A 14,384-nucleotide genomic window follows, 5' to 3' on the forward strand; every position below is an offset into this window, starting at 1 on the left:
CCCTGACAACCTTTACCCAGCACCTTTGCAAGACCCTAACTCTAGTGGTGTCTTCTCCCTGGGCCAATCCCTGGCCAACTTTGCGGCCAGCCTGGAGGCCACCCAGGCCCATGCCCATGTGAGAGCCATGGCCGGCACCTAGCAGCACACGGTGGACACCCTCACAGAGAGCTGGGCCCAGCTGGCTGAGGAGACCACCAAGCTCTGCAATGACTGGGAGGCTGCAGCCACCAGAAGACGACAGTGGGTGGAGGTGGCCCTGGGGCAGCTGGAGAGCTTGGTGGCCACGTGTGACAGAGCCATGGCATTTCCCCTGGACCTCCAACACCGGCTCAGAGTCTTTGAAGCCACCCTGGAGTGGAAACTGCAGGCATCCCCTGATGTCCCCGAGGCCTGGGTGGCCACACATGAAGAAGCCACCACATTCCCCTGGGGGCTGCACTTCCAGCTCAGGGAAGCTGAGTTAGACCTGCAGTGGATAATGGAGGGGTACCCCGATGTCTCCAAGATTTTAATGGCCAAAGGGGCTGAGTTTGAGTGGCTGTGGGAGGCCAGTGCCGACTTGGCCATGTGTCACTAGCTGTTGACACTTTGGGGCATCCATTTTCAAGTCCCTATAGTGCCTGCAGTGGCCCTGGTGGCCACTCGGTGGCCAAGGGGTGCCAAAGAGCCATCAAGGTCATCCCGAGACTGCTGAGGGGACAGCAATGTCACTGCTATGACATCATAGGAGCATTGACATCATTGGTGACATTGCTGCTGTCACGTTTCCTCTCCCCTGTCTTGGTTTACAAGACAGGTTTCTGTTAGGGAAGGCAGAAAAGCCTCTCTTAGAATGGAGAATGTTAACCCCTCCCTCTGAGTTATGGGAATTTTGAAATCAAGGGGCTCTCAGGCAAAGATATGGGAATAGGAAGAGCAGTTCTTCACTAGCGTGTATAAAGCAAAGAAACAGCAACAGCTACGGCACGAACAGCAAACAGAGCAGGAACCCAGTCCCAGCCTTCCGGCTGCGGCACTTTCCCCTTTGGTGCAGTTCCGGGCACAGCCAGCAGGGGCGCTGGTGGCTCCCGGTGGGCAGGGTGGTGCGGTGACCCCCACGCGGCTGCAGGGGGCGCTCCAGCGCAGGCTCGGAAGCACGCGGCAATGGCGGCTTTGTCCGGAGGCGGGAAGGGATTGAGGAGAGGCTTTGCTTCACAAACCCTGGGACAGCCGATCCCTGTGCCCCAAGAGGACTGGAGCAGCAGGCTGGAAGGGCAGGGATGAGCAGGAATCCTGGGGCGGTGGATGAAATGTATCAGAACTCCACAGCATTAGTGGTGTGATAGATGAGTAATGCAATGGTTGACTCCCCCAATTAAAAGGCAAATTGCATGTAGATATATTAAGAGAAGTTTTATAGACCTATAGTTATGTTTTACTCCCCTTGCGTTGTTATCGGGGTGGACTGGGTTCGGGACATTTGGGAGGGTTGGCTCATTACTATGGCAACCCCTGACCTCCAATCAAGATTTAAGGAAGTGACCTCCACCACTGGCCAGTGAAGAAGGAGTCGATGGGCAGAACTTTGGGAGGCGCTAAAGGGTTAAAAGGTGAAATCTCCATTGTGTGGATGAGCACATGGTGGGAAAAATCCTCTGCTCCCGGCACCATAATATTTTCTCAGTTCAGTCTTCTGTTGTATTTTTGATAAGGTTTTAATAAACCTTTTAAATTCCTGGAAGTGAGCATCGCTTTTCTCACAGCTGGAATCTGCAGGATGTTCTGGCAGGGCAGGTGGATGCAGGGCCCAGTAGCAGAAGAAAGGTTCCCTGCTGGGTTATGGTGGTGGCAGGGAACTCCTTTCCCCAAGCCACAGGTCCAACCTTCCTCCTACAAAACCCTCAGCAAGACTGAGAGAGAGAGAGAGAGAGAGAGAGAGAGAGCAGCTGCCCCCAGGCCCCTCTCTTTTTACCTTTCCTCATTCTCGCAGTATCTCTGCCCCCACGCTGAGAGAAACTCCCAAAAACCAGAGGAGTTCCCCCTCCCTGCCTGTCTCAAGCAGCCAGCCATCAGTGCCTCTCAGCAACTCCATGGGAAGAAATTCTACAGGTAATAAGGAAAGAGCAGAAGAAACCCAACTCCCAACCCTCACCTCTCCACACAGGATTTGCGACAGATTTGGGGAATTTCCATTGCAATTGTCCCAAATCCTGATGGGAATTCCTGGGGTGACATCCCTAGGGACACTTTGGGACCTTCTGAGGACACTCTGGGGACACTGATGGGTGTGGGTGTGGGTCAGGGGGTAAATGAGCCCCCTCGGTACCTTGCAGCAGAGGCAGCTTTCTGCCATGTCTGCAGCAGAGCTGGGTTTTAAATGACAATAGAATAATTGGCTTTTGCATTTCTGAATTGGCTTTTGCAGGTTCTTATTGATCACAATAACAATATTGATCTCTGTTATGGATACTTCCTAGGGTGACGTTATGGTGTTTGTATCCCCAATTGTGTTGTGTTTATGTTTGATATTCTGTTCTGTGCTTTCAGAACTGACTCAGAAAGTGAAGGTTTGTTTTGTCTTGTTATCAGCCGGCTCACCTCCCTCCATGGTCTGCTGTCTAGAAGAGACCAGTGCTGGCTGGCTTTGCTTTGCTTAGTTTGCTGGCTTTTGCTTCCTTGCTTCCTTGCTTGCTTGCTCTTGCTCTTGCTCCTGCTTCTGCTTTTGCCTTTGTTTTTGCTTGTTAGTTAGTTTAGCTAAGCAGTCCAATTATTTTCCTTGGACTGTTTTGGTTTTTTTTTCCTTTCCCTTTCCTGAATATCATTCCGACCTGCTCTGGACTGGGACCTGGGAACCCCGAGGAGCACCGGGAGCCTGCGCTCTGTGATCTGCAGCAGCCATCCCCAGTGCCCAGAGCAATCCCCAGCGCCCAGACCCGGGTGACCACCCCCAGGAGGGACTTTCTGGATTTGTGATCCCTTCAGAGTGGTGAAAGAGTTTTGTTGTCATTTGGTGTTGTTCAGTTTTTGGAGTGTTTTGTTTGTTAAATAAACAGGGTTTTTTCCACTCATCTCCGAAAAAGTTCTTCCCAAACCAGCTTGGTGGGAGGGGCTGTGGGGGTTTGTTTTCTGGGGGCTCCTTCCAGAGGTTTTTCTCCTAGATTTGTCCTAATCCAGCACAGATACGTATTATAATATTGGCTTTTCACAAATAGTAAAATGGATTTTATATGTTTAAAGTAACTTTGTTATAAAGATTAAGGTTTTATTTCTGTTGCTAATTAAGCTTAGTGAAATGGGTGATGGAAGAACGCTTGTGTTAAAATGCCTGCTGGGATGGGATAACATCCAATGAGCACAGGATGAGGACTCATGGCTACAGATCTGCCAACTGTCAGCACTCACGGTCTGGAGACAGTGTGCACCAAGGCCCAAAAACTGGAGGTGATGATAAAAAAAGGACCAAAACCACACCCAGGGAATCTGCCTGCTCTAAAAATGCGGCTCTGAGGAGGAGCCATGCTAAACAGTTCTTGGAACATGTAAACATGTTTGGGGAAAAGTTTGGTATGCGTAATTGTTTATGAATATGTAACAGGCTGGTGCAATAGAAACGGTATTAAAAGGTTGTTTCCAACCTAGCAGGTGTGCTCTTGGCTGAGTGCCAAGGTGCACCCATAAATCTGCTTTTCTGTCTCCTCTTGTCCTTTATTAAACTTCTAAATTTTCAGAGGATCGTGAATGTGTTTTTCACTCCAACTGATCCCAAATCCTTCTGGATCCCAAGAAATTATCCCAAATGATCTCAAATCCCAAATCCTGGATCCAAAAACCCAGATCCCAAATGCTGTTGGACACCCAAACCCCAATCCTAAATGATCTCAAATCCCAAATCCTGAATCCCAAGAAATCCCAGACACCAAATCCTGCTGGATCTCCAAAAGCAATCCCAAAAATCCATTCCAAATCAGGGCCCTAGCAGGGGAAATCAGAACCCTGGGTGGGGTAAATGGGTCCTGAGGTGGTTATTGGGGTCCTGGTAGGGAAATAGAGCCCTGGGCAATCGATTTGGGCTCGAAAAGAAGCCCTGAGGACCTGGCAGGTCAAATTCTGCCCCTTGGGGGAAAATCAGGTTTTTGTGGCAATAGACATGGTCCTGAAAGGGGTGAATGGTGTCCTGGAAGAATAAATGGTGTCCCGAGGGGAAAATGGTTCCTGAAAGGATAAATGAAGGCCATGAGGGGTTCAGTGGGGTCCTGAAAGGATGAATGGGGGTAAATCAGGGTCCTGGCAGAAGAAATCAGGGCTCAGAAGGGTCAATGGGGTCCTGGCAGCAAAATGGAGCTCTGGAGGATGGATCTGGGCTTCAAGGGATTAAAGCTGGCCTTGAAAGTGTGCCTGAGGTCTCGGCAGGGCCAGTTCTGCCCCTCGGGGGAGGATCAGGGTGTGGGGCCCTCCCTCCTCCAGGAGCCTCAACACCCTCAGCCCTCAGAGCTCCGGCCGCAGCCTCTGGATGAGAACAGGGATGGAGCACAAGGTGGGAACCCTGAAACCCTGGGGTCATCCCCATTGGGTACCTGAGTGGATTTGGGAGGATTTGCGGGGATTTAGTGAAGTTTGGGAATCCCAAGGGCTGTGGGGGCAGCTGGGAGGGAAAAGGGGAGTGTAAAGTTATGGAGTCTGGCGAGTTCAGAGGGGCTGGTGGTGGGGGGGAGAAAGGGGGCGGGATCACCAAAATCTCCCCTGGGTACCCGGGAACCTTGAAACTCCCTGGAGCCTCACCTGGGAAAACTGGGAAACCCCAAATTGTTGGGAATTCTCATCTGGGACCCTCCCAAACCTCACCTGGGAGTCCCTTGGGACCCTCACCTGGACACCTAGGACTTCCCATATTCTCACCTGTGCATCTGAGAAACCCCAAATCTTTGGGAATTGTCAACTGGGAAGCCCCAAACCCCTGGGGAACCTCAATTGGGAGCCCCAAACCCCTGGGGAACCTCAACTGGGAGCCTCAAATCCCTGGGGAACCTCAACTGGGAGCCCCAAAACTTCAACCGAGAGACCCAAAACCTCACCTGAGACCACCAAAACTTCACCTGTGACCACTTGAATCTCTTGGGAGCCTCACCTGGGACCCCCTAGACCTCTGTGTCCACTGTGACTCCCTGGTTCCATGTCCCCTGCTCACCTGGAATCCCCCAAATCTCACCTGACACCCTCCAACCCCACCTGGGCCACCCTTGAATACCTCTCAGGATTCTCCAAAAATTCCCCCAGAACCCCAAAACCCCACCTTGGACCCCCATACCCCATTGTCCTCGAACCCTCCAAACCTCCCTCAACCCCTAACCTCCTTTCCTGTCCCCAGGTGTCTCCCCCTGCCCTCCCCCCTGAGGTGGACACAGCAGTGGCCGCACGGCAAAGGGCCCTGGTGGCCCTGGTGGCCTTGGCCGAGGCCCTGGGGACACTGGACAGCGTCCCAGCTGCGCTGGCCGAGGCCGAGGCTGCCCTGGACGAGGCCCAGGAGGCCCAGAAGAGGCTGGAGAGGGCCCAGGAGGCCACTGTGATCCCAGCGGTGGCTCTGGGAACCGTGGGGATGGGGACGAGCAGAGGACAGGGACGAGCAGCGGCTGCGGCAGCTCGGGGCCAAGGCTGAGGCAGCAGTGGTGGCACTGGAACGCGAGGAGAGATGGGCACGGCGGTGCCAGCACTGGCTGTGGGCTGGGCACAGGCTGGCTGTGGGGCTGATGGTGCTGTGGGGTGGTGTGTGTGAGTAAAAACCAGTATGGTCCAGTATAGACCAGTAGAAACCAGTATAAACCATTCTAGTCCATTATGGAGCAGTTTAGAGCAGTGGGAGGCAGTATGAACCAGTATAGACCAGTATGCATCAGCATAGGCCAGTATAAACCAGTTCAGACCAGTATACATCTTTATAGAACAGTGGGAGGCAATTCAGACCAGTTCAGGCCAGTGTGAGTTTTTATAGACTAGGAGGGACTTTCTCCTGCTGTTATCAATATAGACCAGTATAGACCAGTATGAACCAGTACAGAGTTGTGGGGGCCAGTTCAGACCAGTATGAACCAGTAAAAACCAGTTCAGACTTGTATGGACCACTAAGTGTATCTACAGACCAGGAGGGACTTTCCCCTGCTCTGACCAGTATAGGCCAGTTCAGACCAGTATAGACCACTACGGACCAGTGCAGACCAGCAGGGGGCAGCAGGGGATGCAGGGAACCAGTACAGACCAGTTCAGACCAGTATGGAGCCCTACCGACCAGTAGAGACCTTCCCCTGCCCCAGGATGGGGACACTGGGATGGAACTGGTGACACTGGGACGGAGACACTGGGACAGGACTGGAGAAACTAGGACAGGACTGGTGACACTGGGCTGGTGACATTGGTATGGGGACAATGGGGCGGTGGCACTGGGATGGTGGCATTGGTATGGGGACAATGGGGCGGAGGCACTGGGCTGGCAGTGGGAGCACTGGGATGGAACTGAGGACACTGGGTTGGTGACACTGGAATGATAACATGAGGGTGGTGGCACTGGGGACAATGGGGTGGTGACAGTGCAATTGAACTAGTGGCAATGGGATGGAACTAGTAGCACTGGGACACAACTGGGAGCACTGGGATGAGGACACTGAGATGAGATGTAGGACACTGGCCCAGGACTGGGGAAACTGGGGTGGGACTGGTGACAAAGGGGTGGGGGCACTGGGGCAGAATGGGGGACACTGGGGTGAAACTGGAGGCACTGGGATTGAACTGGTGACACTGGGCTGGTGCCATGGGTGGCCCTGGTGACACTGAGATTGGACTGGTGACACTGGGATGACTCCCTGTGTTGGTGGTACTGGGATGGAACTGGGAAAATTTGGAGGGGACACTGGGATGGAGACATAAGGAAGGGAGTGTGGACACTGATGGGACTGAGGATATGGGGACACAACTGGGTACACTGGGACAGGGGCACTGGGACAAGATGGGGGACACTGGTATGAGACTCAGGACATTGGGAGGGAACTGGGAACACAGGGATGGTGACATTTGGATGGATTTGGTGAGACTAGGATGGGGACAGCGGGATGGTGACAGTGAGATGGTGGCACTGGGACAGGACTGAGGACAGTGATCCTGTAGCTGGGTTGCTGATACTGGGCTGGTGGCACTCAAGTGGTGACAGTGGGGCAGAACTGGTGGCACTGGGATGGAACTGGTGACACTGGGTGATGACACTGCGGCAGCCCTGGGGAGCACTGGGCTGGCAGCACTGGGATGGAACTGGTGCCACTGCTCTGTCCCTGGTGCCACCAGTCTGGTGCCACTAGACAGGTGGCACTGCCATCTCCCTGGTGCCACCTGTGTGGTGTCTCTGTGGCCCCGCAGTGTCCCCGGACTCAGCCTGTGCTGCTGTGGGGGTGAGTGAGGACAGTCACCTGCTGCTGGCCCTGGCCGTGGTGGCCGTGTCCTGCGAGGTGGCCAGGCGGGGCTTGGGGACATCGCGGCGTCACCTGGCCACCGCCGCGAGCCACCAGTGGGACATGGCCCTGCGCCTGCGGGACCGTGCCCGGCGGGTGGCAGCTTCCAGGGCCAGTGCTGAGGCCGCCACGGCCACCAACGAGGCCACTGCAGATGTGCTGGGGCAGCTGGAGGAGGTGACGCAGGCACTGGGGATATTGGTGGCCGCTGTCACCCAGGACAAGGAGGTGACACCGTGGGGGAAACAGGGACAAGGCTTCCCCAGAGCTGCCTGGGCGCTTGGGGAGATCCTAGTGGGGTTGGGGACATTGCGTGAGGGGCACAAGGAGGTGATGCCAAGGCTGGAGGCGGCCCAGAGAGCGCTGGTGGGGCAGGGGTAGGGATGGGGTGGGACACTGGGGTGGCACTGTCATGGCCATGGCATGGGGACACCCTGAGGGACATTGGGGACACCCCCATGTCCTTCCCTTGGGAACTGCCAGGCCACCCTGATATTCCCTGTCCTGTTTTGGGTCATCACAATGTCCCCAGAGTCCCCACAATGTCCAAAACAGGATCCCAGTGTTCCCAGTATTCCCAACAGGACACTGGGAGACATTTGGGCCCTGTTGGGGACATGGGTGGGACATCATGACCTGTTGGGGACACTCAGTGAACATCAGGTTCCTGTTGGAGATACTGGGGGGACATCTGGGCTCTGCTGGGGGCCCTGATGGGACACTGGGGACATTGGGCTCCTGTTGAGGACATCAGGGAGGACATTGAGGCCCTGTTGGGGACCCTGAGGGGACAGTGGGGGTGTTTTGGGGTCAACAGGGCCCTGATGGGGACTCTGGGGGGACACTGGGGCCCTGTTGGAGACACTCAGTGGACACTAGGGCCATGTGGGGACCCTGATGGGACATCGGGGTCTCTTGGGGACCATCATGGGGCCATCGGGCACCCTGCAGGTGGGGGGGCGTGGCCGGGGTGGTGATGTCACCTCCTCACCTCTTCCTGTTTACTGCTGGCTGTGCCACGTTCCTGCGTTCCTGCGTGTCACCGAGTGTTCCCCGGACGTGTCCCTGGCTGTCCCCTGAGGCCATGGAGCCCCGTGAGGTGCGACAATCCCCTCTTGGGGACGCGGGAGGGGACAGGGGGATCGCAAAGGGGACAGAGGTGTGGCACAAAGGAGGGAGGTGACAGAGGGCTGGAGGGGACCGAGGGAGGCAGGGGGGAACAGTGGAGGGTGGCAGGGGCTGGGAGAGGCAATGAGGGGGTGCCAAAGGGAAAGAGGAGACAGCAGATCCCTCCAGGGAGGGGACAAAGGGGGACCCCAGGAGGGGAGAGGGGGCATCCCAGGAGGCTTTGAGTGCCACGAGGATTCCATCACCTCCCCTGTCCCCTCCACAGCTGCTGGAGGCGCTGGTGGACGTGGTGGCCAACCTGGGAGAGCTGGCAGCCACCGTGGCCGGGCCGTACGGTGATGTGGTACTGGGCATGTCCCCAGGGTCCCTGCACAAGGCCCTAGAGGACTTCATCAATCAACTCCGGGACACCCTGAAGCACGGTGGTGTCCCCACCTGGGAAAACGCCTCCCTTGGCCAGGCCCTGGCTGCCCTCGGGGCCAACCCAGGGGCCACCTGGGCCCATGTGACAAATGCGGCCAACGCCTGGCAGGAGCCGGTGGCCAAGCTCGAGGGCAACTGGGACCAGCTGGCCAGGGAGGCCACCGAGATCCGCAATGCCTGCAGGGATGCGGCCACCAGGGAGGCCACCACTGCAGCCACTGCCACTGCCCGAGCTGGGAATATGAAGGAAAACAAAACCCGCTGGGAGCAGTCTAGGAAAAACCTGACGAGCACGGCCAGGTCACCCATGGGCTGGTTACCCATGACCCTGGACAAGGAGAAGGAGGCCTCAGTGGTGGCTTTGCATAAGGCCCAGATGGAAGAAGACACCAAAGAGGTGGAGGAAGCCACCAAGGCCACGGAAGAGTCCGTGGTGGACACCAGCAAGGCCAGGGCAGCCAGCAGGAGGGGAGAGCGGGCAGAGGTGGCCCTGGAGCCGCTGGAGCACTTGGTGGCTGCGTGTGACAAAGCCACCGCGTTCCCCCAGGAGCTGCGGCGATGCCTCGTGGAGATTGAGGCCACCCTGAAGGGGACAAATGAGATGTCCCCCGATGTCCCTGAGGCCTTGGTGGCTACAGTGGCCAAGGCTGAGCGGCTCTGGGAGGACAGCGCCCGCCTGGCCACGCGTCATCTTCTGGGTACACTTGGGGATATCCGCAGCCTCCTCTCAAGTAGCCATGGTGGCCCTGGTGGCTCTGGGGTCTCTGGTGGCCCTCATGGCCCCAGTGGCCATAAAGTGGCCGAGCAGTGCCAGAAAGCCATTGAGGACATCCCAAAGCTGCTGCAGGGACAGTGATGTCACTGCTGTGAGGTCCTCAAAGGTGGGGAAATCATCGGGGACACTCTGGGGCCATGCAGGGATGCTCAGGGCCATTGTTGCAGCTTGGGGGCATGATGAGGCAGCTTTCCTCTGTGGGTGCAGCAGACCATTTCACAAACCTCCTCAAAAACCTTCAGGTCCCTTTCCCTCCATGGGCAGTTTCACCTCAAATACCCAATTTCCCTGCACTGCTGACAGACTGGGCCTCGCTTGTTCAATTGCCCTTTGTCCTTTTAGGGTCCCTCCCCCAGGGAGCTTTGTTCCCGTTATCCTCCCCCTACTCCTGCTTGCCTTGTCCTGACAGGGGCTCACTTCCCTCTGGGGGTGGGTCCTTGCACAGCTGCTTCCCCTCGGCAATAGCAGCTGCCATTATTTTCCCTTTCCCCTTGGCTTTCTCCTCGTCCCTCCAGACACTGACCTTCTGGGCTTCTTTGAACAGGTCATTCAACCCCTTATCCTGACATTCCCTTTCTAGCTTCTCCTTATATCCAGCCCAGCATGAGTGACAAAGGTTATCTTCAATAAAGCTTGTCCAGCTTTTGTATCAGTCTACACCTGAGTATTGTCTCGTATTTCTTTTTAACCTCTCCAGCCATTCAGGTGGAGTCTCATCCTTCTTTTGCTGTTCATCAAATGCCTTGTGTGTGTTCTGGGTGGGTGGAGCAGCCTCCCTAATGCCCCTGACAATTAATGCTCTATAATCTTCCATGTTTTGCCTTCCCCTGGGGTTAAGGTGATCCCAATTAGGGCATTGCAAGGGCATTTTCTTCTCCCCAGGGGCCTGTGGGGTGCATGTTCCCTCTCCCAAATGCACATCCCTGCTGCTCAGATCATTTGTCTTCCCTCGGCTGTTTATTACAGATTGCACTTCATCCCAGGTATAAACACTGGGTCCCAAAAATTGGTCTACTTGTTCTGCTAGTCTGATAGGATCTTCTAGCAGAACTTTTAATTCCTTTTTAAACACTCTCACTTCAAATAAATTAAATGGGGCAGACACAAACCCCATTTTTCCATTCCCCTCACTGGACGCTCTGCCCCAGGTATTCTGGCTGGGTCCATCAGGGAGTGCAGGGAGTGCATTGGGTGCTGGCAGATATGGAGGGGGCAGATACTCTAAGGGGTCCCAGGGTTAATTTCCTTAATTTAAACACCTTGGTCTTCCCCAGGGAAGCCTCGCCCTTCCAATTGGCAGCAGAGTCACTTTTTTCCTGACTGACTGGTTCTTTGGCATTCACATGAATATTCAAAGTTTGGCATATCCACCCCTCAAAGGAACTCTATTTTGGCCAGATCAATGATAAATGATCAGATCTTATCTCCTGATTAGTCTATTTTCTCATATAATAATGTATCATTTTGATTTTATTTTTATTCTTTCTGACAGGGTTTTGTTCCCACTCTGCTAATTTTATTCCCAGGAGGCTATCTGGAAATGTATCCATCAGTGTTCCCCTGCTCTCCTTTTCCCTGGGGGTTTTCTCCTTGTTTACTTTGAGTCCCATTTTCTCACATTATCCAGGCACCAGCACAGTCCACACACCTTTATTTTCCTTCTTTCTTAACTTCCAAGCCATTCTGTCTCTACTCCTTTCACACGCATTTTCCCAGTCCTCCTCGGGTACTGTTCAGCCTCGGGGAACTAAATGCTCTTTTCCCACACACTATTTCCTACAGAAATTTTAAAGAATTAATGCCTGATCCCTGGCTCTGAATTTTAATTTTTATACTTCTGACACTAGACAATCTTTTGTGTGGGTGTGCAATGCCACCTATCATGACAGATCTTGCACTCACACCATACCCAAGGTTCACATCTGAGTCCACAAATGAACACAAAATTACACTCATACAGACAACACAAAATCTTTATTAAAAATTTTCATCACATAGACAACAAACACTTTGCTTTTCCCTGCCCACCTCGGTCACCTGAAAAGTAGAAGTGTGTATTGAAGCTCCTTGATTGTTTTTTGCTGCAGTACATCTGCAGTACATCTCATTCACACAACAGTTACACCCATCAATCACACAAGACACAGGACATAAACTTTCACTTCCCACTCTCCTCATTTCCCATTCACACTTTCACACAACACTGAGGTGTAGCAATGGGGGACAAAGAGACACGGAGCCCGTTGTGCATCGGAAGGAGATCACTTTATTGCAGAAATCACTCCCCGTTTATACCTTTAATCTCACCCTGACAAAACCAGAACTCAACAGAAGAAGGGCACCCATTGGCTGGCTCAGCTGCAGTGCTGCTGTCCACATGTCCTATCAGCCAGTCAGGTTCCCGTTCATGTGCTGTCCACACGTTCATCCCCATAACTGCCTCTCACCCCCCAGCTGACCTCCAACCATCCAGCCTGCAGCCGTGCCTGCCCCACAGGGCCTTCTGTGTGCATGAGCCTTAACAACTTTGGGAAATATCACCCCATATACCACATCTCCCCTTTCTTGTTTTTAGGCAACAAAAACCTACTAAGAAAAACCTAAACAACTCCTAAAACATTAATAACAGAGACAGCAATAATAACTTCAACAACATTTTAAAAACTGTACACATATGCCTATAAAGTAGCAACTATATGCACATGGGATCAGGACAGTGGGACAAAAGGATGCACACACCGTGATGGACCCCACTGCACATGGAGTCACTGTGGAGACACAGGCATAACCCTTTTCCCATGTCAGTAATTCCAGGGACACAGGCATAACCCCTTTCCCATGTCAGGAAGTCCAGGGGTCCTTTCCATTGTCCAGTCAGTTATCCTTCACCAGCACTGGAGGTCTTAGATGAGCCTTTGTGTTGAAGGAATACTGTCTAACACATACAGTCTGTCCCATCTCATCCTGATTTTAAAAAGTGAGGACATTTAGCTAGTCTGTCATAAGGGCACTCCAACTCCACCTCTTTTTGTTTTTCAAGCATGGTTTTTAGGGTCCTGTGGGCACACTTGACAATAGTTGACCCTGTGAGAGAGCGGGGAATGTCCATATTGTGAGGCACACCCCATTGCCGCAAGAAGTTATGAACTCACTCTGAGGTGTAGGCAGGTCCATGGTCCGATTTGATGGTGTTGGAAGGCCCAGAGTGGCAAAACTGGTGAGCCAGTGCTGGATAGCATCACGGGCCTTCTCTCTGGTCTGAGCAGTCACCATCAGAAAATGAAAATAGGTGCCAGTGGAAATGTGTACATATTTTAAGTAACCAAGCTCTGGGATATGGGTGGCGTCTGTTTGACAAATGGAGTTAGTAATAAAACCTTGGGGGTTAGTGCCTTCTGCTAAAGGAGCAGGAGCCATGCCATGACAGGAGGGACAAAACAACAGGATACCACAGGCTTGTGAGGAATTTATTTGAAATTGATTGTGAAGAGAAGAAGCATTCTGGTGGAAAAGTTGGGAGATAACTTGGCCCATGCAGAAGTATTTGGTACCGCACCTGTCCTCACAATGATATCTGCATAGTTGTTACCTTCTGAAATAGACCCAGGCAAACCTGTGTGGGAGCAAACACGCAACACATAAAAATCATGCAGCTGGTTGTTCATTAATGTCCACAATGTTTATCTCCGTAAACAAAAGGTTAACATGTTTTAAATAGGAAAATTCTAAACAGAATGCAACAGATGAGGAATGAATTACAATGTTTAGTGGTTCCTGTGAAAATCACTGGAAGTCATACTGGATAGCAGCCGTTTCTAAAATCTGCACTGAGGCATCCTTTAACATTAGTACCCTTTTATGCCGCTGGACAGAATCACCTCCATGCCAAATCACTGCAGCTTTTTGGTTTTGACGGATGCATCTGTAAAAACAGTTGGTCCGTTGACAGGGGTCATGCTGCAGTGATGCTTTGCATACAGGGGGAGATCACCCATCTCTGTCCATAAACTATGTGAGGGATAATGGATAGATAACTGTCCAGAAAAATCTGCAAACACAATTTGGAATTTAGTGTCTTCTGATGCTAACTATGCCAAATTGTCTTTACTTGCATATATGTTGATGGTATGCAGATCCTGGCTGTTGAGAGTTTGCAATTACTCTCTACCTTTCTTAAATAAATAAGAGAAGATTTCCTTAACAGTCCACACAGTTTTTGTTGCTATGAGAGGTAAGAATAACCATTCTAACACATGCAAGTAGTCTTTATCATTAGTAAATGTCCTGGCTTGTAAGATAAGCATATATTATATTCGCCATCTCCTGGAGCTTGGGCAGTTTTCTTATCTCTTCCAAGAACAATGTCTCCCTCCAGGGAGATATCTTCTGTTCATGGACCATTGAATGACTCACTGCATGACCGGTAAAGTTACATCAGCCCATTGTGAGATGCTCCACCCAGAGGGATGAGCCAAGCATTCCTACCAGCATAAAATCAGCACTTTTGGGGACACTGGCAGCCCCTTCGCTGGATTCCCAGAGGAGAAGCTTCTTCCCTGCTGGATCCCCAAAGGAAGACCAGGCCC

At 52.8% G+C, this 14,384-nt stretch overlaps 1 protein-coding gene across 1 annotated transcript; it reads left to right on the forward strand.

Annotated features, from left to right (window-relative positions):
• The first annotated feature begins 7,432 nt into the window (after positions 1-7,432).
• Positions 7,433-10,455, forward strand: LOC146764231 (uncharacterized). The gene is made up of 2 exons (XM_085565111.1): positions 7,433-8,571; positions 8,866-10,455. The coding sequence occupies exons 1-2, from the start codon at positions 8,449-8,451 to the stop codon at positions 9,877-9,879; spliced, it is 1,137 nt and encodes a 378-aa protein (XP_085421237.1). The 5' UTR covers positions 7,433-8,448; the 3' UTR covers positions 9,880-10,455.
• The last annotated feature ends 3,929 nt before the right edge of the window (positions 10,456-14,384 follow it).

Source organism: Lonchura striata, chromosome 35 (assembly GCF_050655825.1).
Source record: "Lonchura striata isolate lonStrDom1 chromosome 35, ASM5065582v1, whole genome shotgun sequence".
NCBI lineage: Eukaryota > Metazoa > Chordata > Aves > Passeriformes > Estrildidae > Lonchura > Lonchura striata.

What these genes read in the sequence shown, in the direction of transcription:
- LOC146764231 (XM_085565111.1), top strand. Translation starts at nt 8,449, where the DNA reads ATGTCACCTCCTCACCTCTTCCTGTTTACTGCTGGCTGTGCCACGTTC. An exon ending in AGGCCATGGAGCCCCGTGAG is followed by an intron (nt 8,572 to 8,865) that starts GTGCGACAATCC and finishes TCCCCTCCACAG; the next exon opens with CTGCTGGAGGCGCTGGTGGA.